The sequence below is a fragment of the Oculina patagonica genome, chromosome 7, assembly GCF_052425735.1.
Source record: "Oculina patagonica isolate OP01 chromosome 7, crgOcupat, whole genome shotgun sequence".
NCBI lineage: Eukaryota > Metazoa > Cnidaria > Anthozoa > Scleractinia > Oculinidae > Oculina > Oculina patagonica.
In genome coordinates, this window is record NC_135764.1 from 25714431 (window position 1) to 25734653 (window position 20223).

General features: G+C 41.2%; 2 protein-coding genes across 2 annotated transcripts in view; one reads left to right on the forward strand and one right to left on the reverse strand.

The window, feature by feature from the left end:
• The first annotated feature begins 8456 nt into the window (after positions 1-8456).
• On the forward strand, positions 8457-15203 carry LOC144660471 (cytosolic beta-glucosidase-like). The gene is made up of 2 exons (XM_078521104.1): positions 8457-9890; positions 11443-15203. Exons 1-2 carry the CDS (start codon positions 8620-8622, stop codon positions 11756-11758), a joined length of 1587 nt encoding a protein of 528 aa, XP_078377230.1. The 5' UTR covers positions 8457-8619; the 3' UTR covers positions 11759-15203.
• Positions 15204-16129: 926 nt separating this feature from the next.
• LOC144660425 (polycystin-1-related protein-like) overlaps positions 16130-20223 on the reverse strand; it is a 66989-nt gene continuing 62895 nt past the window's right edge. Inside the window, exons 56-57 of the mRNA XM_078521040.1 lie at positions 19348-19477; positions 16130-18254 (exon numbers count right to left, since the gene is read on the reverse strand). Of these exons, the coding sequence (XP_078377166.1) occupies positions 16899-18254; positions 19348-19477 (1486 nt within the window). The 3' untranslated portion in view covers positions 16130-16898. The remainder of the gene's footprint in view (positions 18255-19347; positions 19478-20223) is intronic.

The window sequence follows — 20223 nt, forward strand, 5'->3', positions numbered from 1 at the left end:
AAAGAAAATCTCCTTTTTACGAGGGCACGTCTCTGTATCCAAGCAACGAGCCAAACAAGCAAAAAAAAAACCCAAACAAACAGAACAAGAAAAACAACAACGGAACGATGTCGAACCTTACTTGTTTGTTGTTTGTTTTGGTTCGTTGCTTGGATACAAAAACGTAACCGCGTCAAAAGGAGATTTTTGCTATTTTGCATAACAACTGATCTACCCAACAACGGTGTTCCTTTCAATATACCTTAACGTCATCGTTATTTTTCTAATCTATGGTGTTTTTTAACATGCATTTTGGATTTATTGTACTATATTTTGTTTGATGAATTTCACATTAAGCTCCACCGGAGTCATTTCACTTCAGTTCACATAATATGCATATAAAATATATATATACGAACATCTATAAACGAAAACGTATTATTTCTTTTCGATCAGTATATTTGTTATTTTGATTCTGACGTCATCAAAAGCGTCATCACCATGTAATCTTGCTTCTGTGACGTACTTCAGTGCACATTATAAATGCTGTCAGTGACTATCGCAGTCATAGAAACTTTGCCTCGCAATCAGTATCGCTTCACTGGCAACTTCGGTTACGTAACCGACCAGAAAACATGTCCGAAATAACTCATTTGAAGCAGAAAACTGACTTTCCGCGACTGACCCAAATTACCCAGCTGGTAAGTGACTTTTGACAGTCAGAGAAATTTGGCCTCACGATCAGGATCGCTTCAGGTGACCGATCAGGAAGGATGTCCGAAATAACTCATTTGAAGCAAAAAACTGACTTGTCGCGACTGACCCAAATTACCCATGTGGTATGTGTTGTTTAATTTTTATATTTAGCTCCTCTAAGCGTACTTATTTGCTGTGTGGCACAAAACATTTGCAGGTTCTAGAAAAAAAAATTTACAAATCCGCGGTACGAAAAGGACAGTAGTAAATCTACTATAAGGCAAGCAGAGATCATCCGATTATTCATCGAGTGGTTCAAATAGGCTAATAATAACCCCGATATACGTTATTTATCATCTAAATGGTCTGGCCTTGTGTAGTAAATTACAGTATGTGTACAGCGCATTTGAACATATATATGAAAAATGCGCTATATAAATTCATTATCATTATCATTATTATCATTAAATTATAACAGTGTATTTTAGTCAAAAACATTACGGTGTTGTAACTTACGTTATACGTGACTTGCTGAAAATGGCAAAAAATTAATTCCGAACACGAGAACTCAGTCTCTCCCGTTTCTAAATCGCAAAAATTACTAACTAAAGTTCCCGCAAAACAATAAAAAATCGCCCATTCGCAAAATGAAACTCTCGTAAAAAATGTACATTGGCTGGGTCCGGCGGACGGTTTGGACTTGGTCAAACTGGAAACCTTCCACGATTATTTCATTTTTTCGATCTGTTCGACGACGAAAAATCGACAACTACTGCCCCACAATGGTTAAAAAGAATTTTTTAGAAACTCTATCATATTTTTAGCTTTGTTCACTCTTACGCCCAAAATGTCAGCCCTCTCTCAAATAATATACCAGATTTGATTAAAAAGTTTAGAGGAAAATTGAAGGATCAAATTGTTATATTTTTCTAAAAAATAGAAATTGCGAGGGACTGTTTCTAAAACGATAATAATTTTAATAGGAGATCTTACGCTGAGTGGAATTTAGCCCAGTCCCAAACTCTCCTTACTCCACCCTATATAGGGGTGGAACCCAGGCGGAGAAGAGAGTCCAGGATATAAGGAAAATAACGGCTCTAAAATTTGAATTTGGATAATACAGTGTGGGTTAATGTAAATTTTAGAGCCGTTATTTTCCTTATATTATAGTACTGGCCCTGAAGAAGACTAGCTCTGCTAGTTGAAATATTGGCCAATAAATCTTGCCCTCCTGCCGTTGTACCAGCCTTGCAATCAATTTGGTTTTTTAAGCACTTAGAGTGACGTCTGGTATGAGCATTTCTTGAACAAGAGATCCGGCAGCAGAGAAGCCAAGCAGTTTTTCTTCGTTGCGTGGTCCCCTGCATCCAAACTGTTTAGGTAGTTTGTTCTTGCAAAGCGCGTTTTAGCTATACAATTGTGATTGTTAAGTCGTTGGAGGCATTTTACAAACGGTTCAGAGATGCGAGCAGCTAATTTGGACAGCTGACGGCCGTGACAAACTGCCATAAAACACAAATAAATTTACAACAACAGTTTATTTGAAAAACATCATAATTTAGTGTCGTTATTGCGCACCTCTATGTACAGAATCTACGTCATTTTGTGAGCATAATTTCGGAAATCAGAAGCATAATTTGGGAATTCTGGCATAATTTTTGCATAATTTGGCAAAATTTTGAGCACTGCTAGTAGCATAATATGCCACTTTTAGGAGCACAATCTACCAAAGCCTACCTGGTGATCCACGGGAAAGGTCTCAGAAAACGGTGAGACAATTAAATAGGTCTGCAATGCGTGTATACATGAATATCGATGTCGATGCACTTCCTCTCTAAGCCTCAGAAAGTACGTGTGGCATGGGTTTTAGTCTAAATGTATACCGCTTGAAAATGGATAAATGAATTACCATGATTTCACTGAGGTCGGATACGGTAAAAAAAATTCTACTGAGGAAGAACGCCAATCTGTCACAAACTGGGGCGGGTTATAAATACACTAAAAAGCAAAAATAAAAATAAAATAACATTTATAGGTAGTAATTTTATTCGATCCACAAATCTTTCTTTAGGTTAGAAGGGATTTATTTGGAACAGACCTGCTGGACAGATCGGCTTCAAGAAAACGAGTAAGTTATTTACAACATTATTACAGCTCAAATCTGATTGGTTTTCAGCGTCCCCTATTTTTGACAAAATTAGCGCGCGAGTAGCTAAGTATCTAATAACAAAGTGTCAATAACAAAAGTCGCGTGTCGCGTGCGTTTACTTGGTTCCCTTTTTGTGTCTAACCATTAAGAGTCCTTCCTTATATTCGTAAAGCCTTTCGGAAATGGCAGGAAGCGAAACCCAATGTGACAATAGCCTGGAACACTACGTTTATTTTATAACACTTAGTTGACCTAATTAGAAATGTAGCTTGTACTGTCAGCATTTTCCTCTTGTTCTCGAATTCCCGTCATGTTCTGCGACAGAGTCTTTGAAAAAAACATAGTTTTGGCTTCTTAATGTGCAACATCATCATCATCATCATCATCATAACCTTTATTTACACACGATAGGGTTTAAAGCACAATGCTTGTGGGGTCGTGTATTATACTTAATATTACAAAATACTAATAAACTAATAGATTTCTAAATTACAACTAAATGCTTATATACTAAATTGGATCGTATCTACTATAAAAATAATTAATTACATAACAATCAGTAACATTTAAAGTCATTGTAATGCCTAGGGAGCGACTGAACCGACTGAGCATTGAAATTAAGCTCCTTAATATAATTGTCATTTTTCACTTTTCGATAGAAAACCGAAAATTGGGATCCTGTATTATACGACGAAACAGCATTCCATAGGATGGCCCCCCTATGTTCAATTGAATTTTTTACAAAGTATGAATTAAATCTAGGGACCACGATGTTATTGTTTCTTCTGAGGCTGTAAGAAACCCTGGCTTTTTTCGCTAGGTGTGACAATGCAGCTGGTGCTTCACCGTTTACCACCCTGTAAATTAGTTTAATTATCCGGAGTTTGTATAAGTAGTTTAGTGTGTTCCATTTCGTGTACTGGTAGACTTCAGCGGATGGCATATCGCGGGGCAGGTTGTAAATCACTCTGGCCGCCCTACAATGGAGCACTTCCAAAGAATTTAGTTGCTCTGCATTAACACAACCGCCCCAGACGACAAGACCATAAAGAACTGCCGGCAGGATGACCTTATAATACTCTTTAAGAGGTTCAGTTTGTTCACAAAACTCTTTTTTACATCTGTAAGATGATGTGACCAGGCCAGCCGGTCATCGATAGTGACGCCCAAAAGGCGAGTGTGTTTCACCCAGTCGATTCGATTATCTCCGATATTGACCGAATTTAGAGGACCGATATGCGGTTTTCTCATCAGAAGCATTGCTTCGCACTTTGCCGAGTGGGGAGTTAAAGAGTTCTCTTGGCACCAGTTGTTCAGTTCAGATAGTGCTTTATTTAGAGAAGCAACGGCGCAATCAACAGTGTCGCCGATGCAATAAACGGTGGTGTCATCTGCGTACATAAAGACAGAGCCAGAAGGAACTGCATTAGGCAGGTCGTTGGTGTACAAGGCGAACAGCGTGGGGCCCAATACTGACCCTTGAGGGATGCCACATGTGACATTTAACACAGTTGAGCGCTGGCCGTTTACCATCGCGTATTGAGTACGGTCAGTTAAGTAGTCCGTCAGCCATGATAGTAAGGGGCCTTGAACCCCGAATTGAAGCTTTAACTTTTGCAGTAAAATCGCATGGGATTCACAGTCGAAAGCTTTTTTAAAGTCAACGAACGCCACAGCAACTACTTTGTTCACATCGATTGCTCTTCTCCAGGTTTCTGAGAGATGTACGAGCAAAAGCTCCGTGGAGTGTCCCTCGCGGTAGGCCCACTGTTTATCAGTGACCAGGTTATTACTAAAAACGTGACATACAACAGTGTCAGATACACAAGATTCCATAATCTTGCTTGGGACGCTTAGGAGCGATATTGGTCTGTAGTTGTTTGTGTCAGCTTCATCATCTTTTTTAAACACTGGAATTAGACGAGCTTTTTTAAACACTGGAATTAGACGAACATATATCATTGACTCACTTATTGGATTCTCGTTTAACTCCTAGGCTCATCTCAAAAGTGATTTCAACTACAATTGGGAGATTGCAATGCACACTGGCAACACCACACCTGAGTGGCAAGAGAAACGAAAACAAAAACCTCAGTCTGCTTGTTGCTTCTTTGGTATAAGCATTCCAGACAAGCTAAAGAAGTTGAGACTGGTAAGCCACAGAGCTGATTTATGCTGAAATAATAAAGATCAGAAAGTGAGAGGCGTAGGCCAAGCTTTCACTGTATTTTATTGGTAGGATATTATGAAGACATTACTCGTTGGAAATGTGCGAGGAAGTTTTTATTACCCAGGAAGGGGAGGAGTGATACGCTATGCGGTATGCTCGTTGAAAAATTTGAATTCTTAATGGGGATCAAACTGGGCATGGCTCAAGTTTTTTTGGACCCCCTATCATGAATATGTCATACTTATAATATAACACTAATATATCATCGCACTAATGCATCATGCTGCGATTCTGATTTTAGCCTTTAAAGAAGAAACCGGAACAATCTGGTTTTGCAATCCCGACCATCGTCATCACGGAATCATCGCCAGATTTCACGGAATGGTAAGTCGTGTCTTAGTGTACGTAAAATATAGGTTCAATTTCCGCCGCTTTATCAATCCTTCAAATAATAAGCTCATAATTTTATAGCCTGCGAATACAGCCGCCTCCCGTTCGCTCCCGCTACTACGTACGAAACGCGTTTCGCACGTAGTAGTGGGAGCGATGGGATGCGGCTGTATTCGCAGGCTAATAGTTTTAGTAGATGTTATGTCAATCTTGGGAAGCCTTAAACCTCTCTTTTAAGTGCCCTGGCGGTTTGGCTTTTCTAGAAGAAAAGACTTCCATTCGTGTCGGGATGGGCGGACGGGAGGGGAGGGAGGGATCAGATTTAAGTGGAGGGTACTTAATTTGTAAAGAGAGAGAAGGCAAACATGAATATTTTATTATTTTGGTGAGTGGCAAATTGTTACATTTTTTCCAGGTAGCCCAACATACTAAAACTGATTCACCACTTGATTGTCGATAACCAGAAAATTGCATAAATACTGGTGCGTTTTTGTCGCACAAAAAGAACAACGATGTTAGCGAAATAACAATATCAAGACTTTAAGTAAAGTTTTGCAGCCAACTAATTTTTCACTTGCTCTGTTCTTTTTTTAGAATAAATGAGACCGTGAAGACAAGCTAGAAGTGGAGTGGACGGCATACCCAGACGTTTGGACTGGCTAAGACATTTTGGCCAAATTCGATGAATTTACAATACGTGTATTTCATTTTACACCTATTTTATGTTTTATAAGCGTGATTTATTTATAAGTTCTGTGTACGTTGTGAACAGTTCCACTGCGCTTTTCACAAGGGTTCGTTTCCTGTCCTTTCCTGGGCGTAGTTTGCAATATTCATGTAGTGAGGCAACAGGGAGACACTTGATGGCAACTTATACCGAGGTGTATAGCTCCACATCAACTTTCGGATCGCTGGCAATCGTTCAAGTTGCTAGACCTTGTTAGGGGTTGGTCGTTTAACTTGCTGTAACAGCACCAGACCTAATAATCTTGTGAATTTTTACCAGATCCAAGGAGGCTTCAAACAAATAGTATACTAGTAATACGTGACTCGCAGGGCCTCGCGAAGCTCTGGGTTATTGTTGCCTAGTAACGGACAAAATGCAGCAGACAGAATACAAACAGAAACTGAACATCAACAAACTGCACGATTACAGAGACCTCGACAAAATACAGCAGACAATACAAACAGAAACTGAACAACAACGAACTGCACGATTACAGAGACTTCGACAAAATGCCGCGGATAGAATACAAACAGAAGCTGAAAAATAACGAACTGCACCATTACAGAGACTTTGACAAAATACTGCGGACAGAATACAAACAGCAACTGAACAACAACGAACTGCACGATTTATAAAGGTAGAGAAAAGAAAAGCCATTTATTACTCATACAAGGAGTATACTGATCAGAAATGGAATATAAACCTTAAGTTTTGTTCCTACTTGACATAAATCAAATGTTATTCACTACATTTTGTGAAATAACAAGGAAAATTAATATCGCTTATTTTTCACATGGCTCGTTTTCCTTTGTTCTTCCAGGCTGGTTATATTGAATAAACCCCGCTAATTAACAACTGTCTGAAAAGCTGGGAGCGGCTTTGATTGTAACAGGGGAGAGCGGGGCTGATATTCTAATATTCCACCAGGGGAATATTAGAGTTGACAACCCCCTAGGGGAATATTACGATAATATTCCCCTGGTGGAATATTAGAATATCAGCCCCGCTCTCCCCTGTTACAATCAAAGCCACTCCCAGCTTTTCAGACAGTTGTTAATTAGCGGGGTTTATTCAATATAACCAACCTGGAAGAACAAAGGAAAACGAGCCATGTGAAAAATAAGTAAGGGTTATTTTTAGGCACCTCGGGAATATGTGATTTATTCACCTCAGGCTGCGCCCTCGGTGAATAAATCGCATATTCCCTCGTTGCCTAAAAATAACCCTTACTTAACTTTTTGTAATTTTAAACTACATTTGATCGTGTTTTTAATAAAAGTTGACCGCAGGTTTCTTTCCGTACTCCCGTTTGTATGTACAGTTAATTATTACATACTGAGTGTGGCGTCACTTGTGTATGCGGGGGTGGGTGGCTTAATTTGAAATCAAATTGAATTTGAAGAGAAAGAAAGGCTTTTGCAAATTGTTAATTTAATATTTTCTGAAGCTCTTCAATGAGGCAAAAAGCACTACCTTATTACATGAAATTTTCGCGACACGTTAATTTCGCGAATTTCGCGATTCTAAAAAAATCGCGAAATTAAAGTGACGTGAACAATAAGTGTCGCGAACATAACATGCCGCAAAAATCAAGTGACTTACATATGTCAATAATCAACAAAGAATAAGTTTAATACCACTGAAGGAAGGCTCAAGAACAATTATTCATGCACGTTTTAGTATGACCTACTTGTTAATTTTGACGTCATTGTTCCTTTGATGTAGTCGTTTTATTTAATTAAAAGGCATGTTAAATAATATTTCCAAGGAAATGTAAACTGTGTTTTACTCAAAAACGCGAAATTAAAGTGATTCAAAATATAAAATTATCGCAAAATCGCGAAATTTAAGTGTCGCGAAATATGTGCACGCCAAAATTGCGAAATTAACGTGTCGCGAAAATTTCATGTAATAAGGTACTTGAATAATAACAAATAATCGCAAATTAACAAATTAACCCAAACGCCTGGGTGAATTTACCACAACCAACCCGTTCCCAGCCATGTGTCACGTAACTAAGGAAACTAAAAAAGCATAGTACACACAATTCGTAATATTATTTTTGTTCCTAAGGAACAAAAAACATACGATTCGAGTTTGCCCTCAAACAGAAGACTTTTGCCAACAGACGCCCCCGGACATATTTTCATAGACACTTCATAGTGCAATCTGTAATACTTTTTAATAGCTCACTGACGCTTGTAATTTTCTAATAGACGCTTAGAATTCTATATTACACGACCTTTCTTGACCCCCCGAACAAAGGACCTGTCTCTAGTGGTTTTAACATATTTTCATAGTGCAATTCGTAATTCTTATTCTTTGCTCTCAGTGGTTGATTCACGGCTCAGTCACTTGCTTTGTCAAACAAACGGTCTGCATAATATAAAGGAGGTTCACTCTGGACACTCTGCTATCAAGCTTTGTGCAGTATACTAGGATTCGGTCACGGTCTTAGTTGTATTTCTAGCATTTCGTTCACTGAAGCGGATTTAAATTTACAGCATCATGACGCGTATTTTTTGCTTTGTGTTGCTGTGTTTCATCTTTGGAGGATCTCAAGCGTCCGAAGACGACCTCAAATACGGCAAATTTCCAGATGGATTTCTATGGGGCGCTGCCACAGCTGCCTATCAAGTCGAGGGAGCTTGGAATGAAGATGGGAAAGGACCAAGCATCTATGATTTTATGACCCATGTCGTACCCGATCAATTTCACAACAAGACGGGAGATGTAGCGTGTGACAGTTACCACAAGTACAAGGAAGACGTGAAAATTTTGAAGGACTACGGAGCCAAAGCTTATCGGTTTTCGATCGCATGGAGTCGCGTCCTTCCTAACGGAACAACAGATCACGTAAACCAACCAGGCGTGGACTACTACAACAAATTAATCGATGAACTCAAGGCGAATAACATCGAGCCGCTTGTGACATTGTACCATTGGGATCTGCCCGACGTGTTCCGAGCGATCGGTGGCTGGACCAATCGAAGTATGATCAACTACTTCGACGACTACGCCCGATTTTGTTTCGACAAGTTCGGGAGCAAAGTGAAGTACTGGATCACGCTGAATGAGCCCGCGATCGTCATGTTACGTCATCCATTCTACATGTTCGGATACATCGCGAATAAAACCAAGCTATCGACCCTCCGCTATCAAACGGCTCACAACCAAATACTTGGTCATGCGAAGGCTTATCAGACCTATAAGAAGAGCTTCCAAGCGCAGCAAGGCGGGAAGATAACGCTTTCTTTGAGCTCCGGTTGGGCTGTGCCAAAGACCGACTCTGCCAAGGACAAGGCCTCCGCTGACCGGTATATGCAGTTTCATCTTGGCATCTTCGCGCATCCCATATTTGTGAACGGCGATTACCCGGATGTTGTCAAAAACATTGTGGGAAATCGCAGCGAGGCTGCTGGGATTGCCAGTCGCCTTCCAAGCTTCACAGAGGAGGAGAAAAACATGATAAAAGGAAGCTACGATTTGTTTGGACTGAATCACTACTCCACCGACAAAGTGGCTGATAAACCCGTGGGCAATGAACAATCCTTTGATGCTGACGAGGCGTTTACCAAGAGCGGTGACCCTGCCTGGCCGGACTGGGTCAATGGTCACGTGGCACCGTTTGGATTCCGCAAGCTGCTGAAATACATCAAAGACAATTACGACGATCCAACAATTATCGTGACAGAAAACGGCGTGTCACCGCCTGGAGAAGCAAGTAAAACTGGTCAAGACCGGTTGGATGACGTTTTCAGAGTCGACTACCATAAAAGGTAAGGAACACATACACCCACAGACACAAATAGCCTAAGTCGTATTTACATATCTCATTTCTCACGCAAACTATTATCAACAATCACATAATTTTGATGCAACGTTACGTGCATGGGACGACTGAAACGCTGCGCGCCTAACTATAGTAGCATCTGCGCCCAATGGCTTAAACCTAACACAATCGCAAGCTTTTGCATGCACGGGGTTTCTATTCTGGCTTCACTCTAATGCATAGATAAGTGTCCACAATAATAATACTTCCTTTTGATTCCGACGCTTTTTGAATCCCTGATCAGTTGGGTTCATTCCCTCCCTAACCACGCCCATTGGAAACCCTACAGACCATTTAGTGAGCTTCCCTCAGACTTATATTGTATAAACTTCTGCTTTAAGTTTATCAACGTAATTCAGGAACGAAACTACACCTTACTACCGAAACTTTTCCAATAATGTTAAGTTGTTCCGACTCGTTTCATCCGTTTTAATGCGCGCTTGCAAGTGAAAGAGTTAGGCCCCGTCCACACTAATCCGGAAATTTGAAAAACATAATTTTCCCACCGGTTTTGTTTACAGTCCACTAGGCATGAATAGATTGTGCTAGTAAATTCAAGAAAAGTTGCTTCACAATATACCCAAAAGTTGCTCAAATATTAAAAAGTTGCCACCAAAATTTAGAAAAGTTGCTTGCTCTCTAGGGTCGTTTTGAATTTAGATAAATACTCAAAACGTGTTTGTTTGATTGTTTCCATTTAAACATTTTCATTATTTTTTTACAATCATTAAAATAGGCCAAAAAGCCATATATTGTTATGCTGTGTGCTGCTCACTAGTATTTAAAAGCAAAATTGTTTTTTTTTTTTAATTAAAAAAAATTAAAAAATTGAAAATAAATGAAAAAATCAGTTTTGATAAAACCAGTTTTACTAAAATCCTTCGAAATGAAACGACCTTTTATGGCTTGGATCGGTTTTATATTATTTGTGGCTCGAAAGTTGCCAAGGAAAGCAAAAGATGCTCTGGGTTGCTGGTACTACAAAAAGTTGCTCAAAACGCTAAAAGTTGCTCAAAAGTTGCCGAGCACAATCTATTTATGCCTACAGTCCACACCAAAAAAGTGCTTTCAGCCACCGAAAACGAAACTTTTCGAAAATGCTTTCTAGAGTAATTTCTAAACACCGTCTAGGGAAGGCCGAAAACGGAACTTTTTGAAAACGCTGTAACAATGTCGAATTTAGCGAAGGCTCAAGTACTGTGTACATGCGTTATTATTATTTCAGCGTTTGCAGCGGCCTTCTGATTCACAATCATCTGGAATATAAGGTGTAAACAGTGAAAACAATACGAAAACGATAATGTAGATGGAAAACATAATCCATTTTTGCGGGCAAAAACGTCGTTTTAGTTTATCCGGATTAGTGTGTACGGGGCCTCAAGAAAAAAACCAGCTTGCGTTTAGCCTCCTCCACAGACGTCACGCAATCTTTCCTCCCCAACGAAAGATTGCGTGACGAGCCATGTCCGATTCAATGTTAAAACATTGCTTTATTGCAGGTACACCAACGAGATGATGAAAGCGATCATCGATGATGGCGTAAAAGTGAAAGGCTACATGGCGTGGACGCTGATGGATAACTTCGAGTGGGCAGCGGCCTACACCACCCCCTACGGGCTCCATTTTGTCGACTTTGATAACGACTCTGACCTGGCTCGCGTTCCCAAGAAGTCCGTCGGTTTCTTCAAACAGCTGATAGCAGACAATGGGTTTCCTGATCCAGATGCGAAACCTTCAAGTTCAACTATGCTGGTTAACGCTACTTTGATTTTCACTTTTATAACTGTGGTTTTAGTTGAAACTTTATACTACTAGATTCGTCATGTCCTGTGCTACATTTTCACAGGTATCCCAAGCTTATTCCGTAATATTGCCAAACATCGTAAACATAACAGTTCGTATATGGGAAAAGAGAGAATAAGCATGACCCAGGGGGGGGGGGGGACTCCCATATGAAACGGACGGGGATGCTCGTCGGAAATTTTGAAAAAAAACCCTAAAAGAGACCAATCTGGGTGTGGCTCCAGCCTTTCTTGACCCCCTAAAGATACCAAAAAACTAAGATTGGAGTTTATATTTGTATATTTTTTCGTGTGTAACCCTAAACGAGACCATTATGGCTAAAAATATTGGCGTTTTGGGCGTTTTTTCCCGGAACACCCTAAGCGAGACCAAAAGTCCAAAATTTACACCCCTAAGCGAGACGACGAGCATCCCCATCACTTTCATATGCGAGTCCCCCCCCTCCCCCCCCGGGAAGCATGACTTTTATTTTTCCCGCGAACGGCAAAATTCAACTTCTGCCGTCTGCCGTTCGTACGCGGAAATGAATAGTTTTGTGTTTGCCGTGGATGTGGGATTTTTCCCTATTTTTATGAGGATTTAATTTTAGAATTTGATAAAAAGGCAACACAATTAAAGGCGAGCTCGCGTTTGCCGGATAACGTCATGCTTAATCTCTCTCATGTAACAAAGATTATTATCGGGGTGGGTGGGTTGGGAAGATGGGACATCTGACGGAAGCTCAGAGGTGATGTTTCAAACCCTGACCCTGTTTAGACAAAATCTCTTCATTTTGTTACACTGTAAACAAGACGCCTTATTTTGTAACACTGTTAAAGAGGATAATGCATCAGTCAATTGAAACCCCGGCCCCCCGACCCCCGGGACTTACCGGGGAATTTAACATTTACCAAGTGTTAAAACTCGGCTCATTACCCCGCCCTAGGGGCCATGACGTCTGTTAAAAGCCCCGTATAGCGGGGACATCCTAACCAAATAAAGAAACAACTCAAGAGCGATATTCAGGAAAAACCGGGGAAAAATCTTGATTTCGTTACAGAAGTTAACATTCCTATTTCTTTCATTTATTGTCCATAAATAGCTATAAGGTAGGAAAGAAACCTGATGTAGTTTGTTACCGCCAAACGCCTTTTACTTTGAGAGAACTAAGAAATCATTTTTCGTAGTCAGAGTCACAATTGCCAAATTTCTAACACACCTGTCGGAAGACCCATAATATCGGGTGTGATTGCCCTACAGAATGTATTTCAGCATTTGTTGACCATCTACTTCAGCCGGATAGCACAGAAACAAGCGTCATGGGACAGACTTTAATAACTTCAATGAGAAGATTACACCGCCTAAACAGCCTAAAAAGCCTTCCTTGTCTCATTAACGCTGTATGCGAAGCATACGAAGAATTTCCTCAAGGAAACCTTCCGAACCTAACAGGTTTTAAAGAAAGATACTCAGTTTGATCTTTAAAGAAAACTTGTTCAAATTCAATTCTTTAAATCCATCGAACAGCCATGGGCATGAAAATCACCAAAATAGAAAACGAAATGCTCCTACAAAGTAGCAATAAAACCTATATTTTGGAAACGATCCATCGACGAAGTCTTTTCAATGTGAGACACAAGAAAAAACAAAATAGTTGAATTTCTTCTGAAGGCAAACAGCTTTCACCCTTCGATAAAATTCACGGCTGAAATATCAGAAACAGAAACTAATTTCTTGGAGACGATAGTGTACAAAGGTGGAAATTCCACAAGGAGTCTATCCTTAACGTGCGAGCACATTAGAAACCTACGGAGCCGTTTCAATACACGAATTTCTATTCGTGTCATCTGCCAGACGTCACGAAAGGCCTTATCAAGGGGAAGCGTTACGACATCTTAGAACAAATCCTCACAACGTACATTTGAAAATAACATTAGTCCTTCATGTTAAATCCCGGCTTTCGTCCCCGCTTTAGGTGATCGCTTGCTGTTAAATCACCGCTCCACGGCCTCGGTCTAGTGACATTTTGTTAAATCCACCGCCTAACGGGGCCAATGCACCGTTAAAAGTGCGTTAAATCCCGGCTTTGGACGCGTTAAATCCCCGGTAAGTCCCGGGGGTCGGGGGGCCGGGATTTCAATTGACTAATGCATAATCCAGATATCACGTGCTTTATTCGAGACTAGAACTTTTTTTTATAAAAATATCATGCCGAAACTCGAATTAGAAAACTTAACTTACTTCTGACAACAGCTATCGGCATACTTGTTCACCATTTTCAGCGAAAAACCTCCAGACACTCTGTTTAAGACACTAAACAATGAAATTTTACTCCCCTGCTAAGAAAAAAGACCCTTAATGGCGACACGTCCTCGCTGACGGCCTCTAAGAGAGTGCCACTCTTTTCCTCCTCCCCGGTCGTATTATACAGCTAGAAATACGGAAAGGAAATATTACGTGGTGTTTTGGGTCATTTGAAATCGATTTCAGTGACTTTTAGTTTCATTCAAACCCGTTCATATTTTCAGATTTAAGACTACAGTGGGACACCGATTTCTCGCACTAATTTTCTGTTGGAGGCTCGGAAATTAGAAATCCACTGCACAACCGTTTTCCCCATACTGTTGTGTAATGTTACAGAAAATTTCCCGCATTTAAGTCTTTTCTTTGTTAAACCGCATTTATAGCTTGTTGTTCATTCAAAAACACTTAAAAAGCCAACAGCATCTCATTAGCTAAAAATACCTGTTGATCTCTTGTTTGTGTCGTTAATATAAAAAGGCGTAAAGTTTAAATAATAGATTGTTCCTTTTTACTTCCGAAGTTTTTGTTGTTTTTTTTTAGTAATAGCGGTTGTTTTGGTTTATTACCGTAGCTAATTACTTAAGAGTTCCGCGCTTGTCGCATTTCTAAATAGTGTTACATTTTCTTAGTATTTAATTTAGTTTTCTGATTACTTACTAAATGAGTCTCGTGCCGATCTCGCCTTTGCTATTCACTTGAATAGGATTAATTAACAACCTGTTGGTCGCGGACTCATCTTGTTTTAACTATGAATACATTTGCTGACACATCTAGTTTCTTTAATTATTGTTTGGGTTACTTAACTTACCAGAGGTGCGAGCGGTCGGCAAGAAACCGCTCGTTAACACTTCCTAGCTATTTATTGGTTTTAATTTCGTTTGGTAGTTTTAATTTAGTGTTATTTTAGTTGTTCCTTTCACCGCAAAGCAACGAACACTTCTAACAATAAACTCGGAAAGTTAAGTTAGAATTTTTATTACCTAGGTTGACTATTCTCAAAGGACTTTATATTACTTTTCACATCTTGGTGTTAGCGCACTTATTTTACTCTGTTAACAATAGACGCATATACAAATCGTATATAAGCAACCGCACTTGTTATGCTTTTTCGATTACATCTCTTGATTACATTGACGATTACGAAGTTAGAAGAATAAACTGCTGTTGGAACCAAGCTGAGTTGTTGCTGTTGCTGTCCGTCCAGTTCGTGGTTAGATTCCAGTACCAAAGGGTGTAACGGCTCTTCCTTGCAAGCGAGTGCCCCATTTGAGTCTAATTTCCCCCGCAATTATTGTCGCAGTTGTCTCGTTATCTCAAGTTCAGAGTTCGCCCGTTTCCCCGTACGCACACAAGGAAATAGCTACCGTTACAGTAACACAGTACGGAAGTTAAAGGCCCCATTTACATGGAAAGAGGATGATCCTAGCACTAGGATCATCCTCATCTCCTATCTGAGATGAGGGATGATCCTACCGCTAGGATGATCCTAGCGTTAGGGCCAAATGCAACCATTCACATGTAAACTGAAAGCTGAAAACATATGGCGGTCGGATGATCCTAGAGCTAGGATGATCCTAGCACTAGGATCATTTTATTTTACATGAGATGAGGATGATCCTAGTGCTAGGATCATCCTCTTTCCATGTAAATGGGGCCTAATTAATTAGTATTTCGAGCTTGGGTTCATCATCATCATCATTTTATTTATTTGCCACTTCATAATTACAAATACAAATAACATAAAAAGATAGGGCGAGGAGACCTCCAAGAAACCACAAGGCTTATGGGGGAGGCCACCTCGGGTTAGAAATAAGTTTGTAATATCGCTGTGAATGTGCAGCTAGGCCAATTTCAGACTCATTTTATTAGAAATTTAATCATTTTTTTCTTAAAAGAAGAGAAGGTACTCGAACCAGTGATCGATTGTGGTAGAGAATTCCAAATTTTAGGACCCTGGAAAAGTATTGTAAACTGCTTTAGATTTGTACGACAGTGATGTGGTCGAGGGTTACCTCTGTTATGAGCAAAACATGTTATCAACAAAACCTGTAGAAAATTACATTGAAATTGTCGGATGTAATTTTAAAAGTAGACCAGATCTTCATCAGAATTTGATTCATTTATTACATTGATTACATTTATAAGCTCGATAGCCTTTCACTTATTTTAAGTACAAAAATATAAATCGCGAGAATTTCTGATAAATAGACAGCGTCTGTCTTCTGCTTATATTATTCATTTCTTGCATGTATACATATTTTGTTTTCATATTAAAAATTTTGATACAAAATAAAATACTCTTTATGCAAAGACAGTATTGACAATTGATTGGTATAAAAAAATTATGAAAAATTTCGTGCTCAATACAAACTTATTTTTAAGTGATAAAATACGTAATTGCTCCTCGCAATATGAATAATATGTAATAAAATGTAAGGCCCGTGAGGCGAAACACCGCCCCCCCCCCCCCCCAATAAAAAAATAAAAAAATTATGTAGCCAACCTCGTTCCCAGGGTCTCTCTCTCCCCGCCCCCCAGAGCGCTCTGGGGGGGGGGGGGGAGGGCGGGGAGAGAGAGACCCTGGAAACGAGGTTGTTCTGGAGCAAGAAAACTCTCTCGCACGTCCTAACAACAGACGTATACCATATATGGGACAGTTAGAGGGCTACCATAAGGGCTACAAGTTTAGAAGCCATTAGAGGTGCACAATTATAAAACAGGCGACAAGAAGTATAAAAAAATGTCCATTGGAGAGAAACAATTTAGGGGCTAATAAAAGGAACAAAATTGAGGGGTCATTTGATATACACAACAGAGGGGCCGATTTATAAAAAGGTTATAAACTTAACATTTACGCGTATATTGTTATTTATCGCCGGGTAGAGCTTTCCGGCGAGTCGTCATTTATTATTTCAGTACCAAGTCTCCTATTCATACTTATATCACCAAGGAGTCCTTTCACAGGCGCGTCTGGTACGTGGGGGTTTGGGCTGGAAGGCAAGCCCGGCCCCCAAGCAGGCGAGTTAAACTCAGAATCCTCCGCATCGAGAGGGTCTGGGCTCCTAACAAGACCTCGTTCTGAAGCTGTTGGTTTAGCACGGGGTTCTTGTGTTCGACCGAAACCTCGTTCCGAAGCTGACGGGGCTAGGCCCCAGGCAGCTTGCACGCGTGCCTCACCAAGAGGAGGACTAGGCCCCAAAGCGAAGGCCTCGTGGCCAGGATACACTGCAGAGCTTCGGAAGAGCCCTTTGGTCCTTCGTGGATGTGTTTTCTTGGTCTTCTTCCCTGTCTCTTGATCAGACGAGCTGTTACCTGCTGCTTCAGAAGTGCTGCCGTCAACTGCAGTGGAGGGGCGTAGTGCTGATGCCTCATGACCCCGTCGCGCATGGGTACGTGTCACGCCATACATAGTCTTCGGTCTGATGGGTTCATTGCCGGGAGCAGGGCGCTTAACAAGTGAATGGCTGGAAGAGGAGGAAAGGTCCTGGCTGCAAACCCCATCTGACGTAAATGAACCACCGTGGGTTGCTCTTCCAGGAAAGTCTTCGTCACGCAAGATACCGTCACGCAGGTCGCCAACATACCAGACACCGTCACGCAGGAAACCACCACGCAACTCACCATCACGCAAGACACCGTCACGCAAAGCAAACGATCGATGATCCCTTCTGCTACGTGCTAAACCTTCCTCCTCGTAATATGTAAAACCAGTGTTGTTCCTGCCTATGTCGTAGCAGCTTGAACACGAAGGCTCACCGTTATCTCCAAGTTTCATAGTTCCCTCACTGGGATAAACAGCCATGTCATGAGAACTGGAACTAGCTAGCCCAAGTCCATGCAAATCGCTCCCACCCAATGCAAATTTCAAGGGCCTGGCACTAGCGGGGTGCCCAGGGTCCGGCAGATATTTGCCACGCCAGCCATCTGGGTTACGAAACTGGTATGGACTTCCATGATAATAGTCAGAAAGGTCGTGGGAACTGGAACTAGAGAATTGCCACTTTGCCGCGGACGTGTTGCTATGGTCACTATCGTACCCAGTACTACTCACTGGAGACGTTTGTTCTGCTTGGTACAGGTATTCCACGTCATCGTCCCTGTCTGAGAACGACAGCAAGTCATCTGAGCTGTAGCGCAGGTCATCAAACGCTTCAGAGCCCACCAGGTTTTCCATACGCAATGACAACTCTTGCAGCTGATCCTCCACTTCATCCAACACATGCTCCTGAAATTGTCAAGAAGGAACGCTATTGGAGGTGATTGTTTGACAAACAAACACGTCTTAGAGCGATTTTCACTTGAGTGTCGAAAGTAATTCGCGTTTGCTTTGGTTTTGCATTACTACGCTCAGTGATTGGTTTAAAACTCTCGCGCCACTTTCTCAGCCAATCAGAAGTAAAACCAAAACCAATCGTCACTCGCTCGCGCACGTTTTCCCGCGCTTTGTGCCGGCTACATGTATTTGCTTCGAGTTTTGATTGGTTCACTGAATTGTCTGTGTTCTTTGTGATTGGCTAGAGTGATTACTTTGGTTTTGGTTTTACGACACTCAATTGAAAACTGCTCTAAAAGAGGCTCGTTCACTCACTTTTCTGTTAGATACAACATGATTTCAAGGCGGGAGTAAAAGTGAATTTCGATGAAATTTTAAGAGGTTTAAAGAAGTGGTAGAAGAAAGAAAACTATTCTAGGAACACCACCAGGCTGTTGACCCCCAAAGTGTCCATCTACTTATTTCTAACTTCAAATTCTAATTTTAAAACTCCATCAAATCTTCAATACTTCTTATTCCTCTAAATTTTACAAATCCTTTGAGAAAAACTATTTCCTCCCAAACATTCCAAAAATCACCCAACCAGAGTTTGGATTTCTTGAAATGTGATCGAGTTATTGCCAGTGAACCCATGTTACACCCGCTTTCAGTGTTGAGTGCACGTGCATAGCAGCTTTCTATCGACATCAATCTTTTGACATGCGAAACAAACAAGACGGATCGAAAATGCCAATCACGGCCCACTAGCATGATCTTCTGAATTTGTGGGCTCATTTGCATGAAAAAACACCGGTATGCACGTCTAAAGACAATGTCACAAGCTGGATGTAGAAAGATAGCTATGCACGTAACACTGAAAGCGGGTGTAAGTGGCGCAAAATGGCATTCACGTTTAGTCCCGCCTTAAAGGGACGAGCCACTATTTAACCTCGCTACCTCTTAGTTTGTTGGTTCGTAGGGGCATTGGTCCGTCCGTTCGTCTGTCGGTGGGTCCGTCGGTTGCTCAATGGGGCGGTCGGTCGTTAATAGTAATATTAATCCTTACCATAGGAAAGGAAGCATCCTTTTCGTGGGCTTCCAATTCTTCGTCAGAATCATCATCCTCATCCTCCTCTTCGTCCGACGAGAAATCTCTTGTTTCCCTCCTTTGGGTCTTTTCTTTCAGTGACTGTAACCTGTTAAGTGCAAGTCACATCAATTCACATCAATGTCGAGTCAAACTGAGTGTGATCTTAGACTACAAAGCATCGTGCTTGTGTCGCATCCGTTCGCTGTAGAACAATAATGGGGGGAGGGGTTGGTTTCGCTAAATAGGGAGGCGCGGTGGCCTAAAGGTCGGGACACACTAGGCGACACGTCACTGCAACATGTCGCGGCGACATGTCGCCTTGTGTGACATGGTGCATTCTTGCGACAAACCAGTCGCTGCGACAAAATTTGTCGCTGCGATGTGTCGCACGAATTCAAACTGGTTTGAATTTGTGCGACACATCGCACACACACACATTGCATTAACCACTGAGAGAACGTATTGTATTTTCGCCGTATTGAATTGGAAAACTAGTTCACATTCCCACCCTTTCAAATTCGCTGTTTGTGCACCGAACCAACAGCTTGTTGCAGCGACTTGTTTTTAAGCAGTACACACGGAGCGACTCGTTGCAGCGACCTGTCGCTGCGACTTGTTGCATAGTGTGTCCCGACCCTAATGGTTAGTGCGCCGGACTCTGGATCGAGCGGTCTGGGTTCGAGCCCTGGCCGAGGCGCTGCGTTGTGTTCTTGGGCTAGACACTTAACTCTCACAGTGCCCCTCTCCACGCAGGTGTATAAATGAGTACCGGCGAATTTAATGCTGTAAGGTAACCCTGCGAAGGACTAACATCCTATCCCGGGGGGAGTAGAAATACTCCCAGTCGCTTCA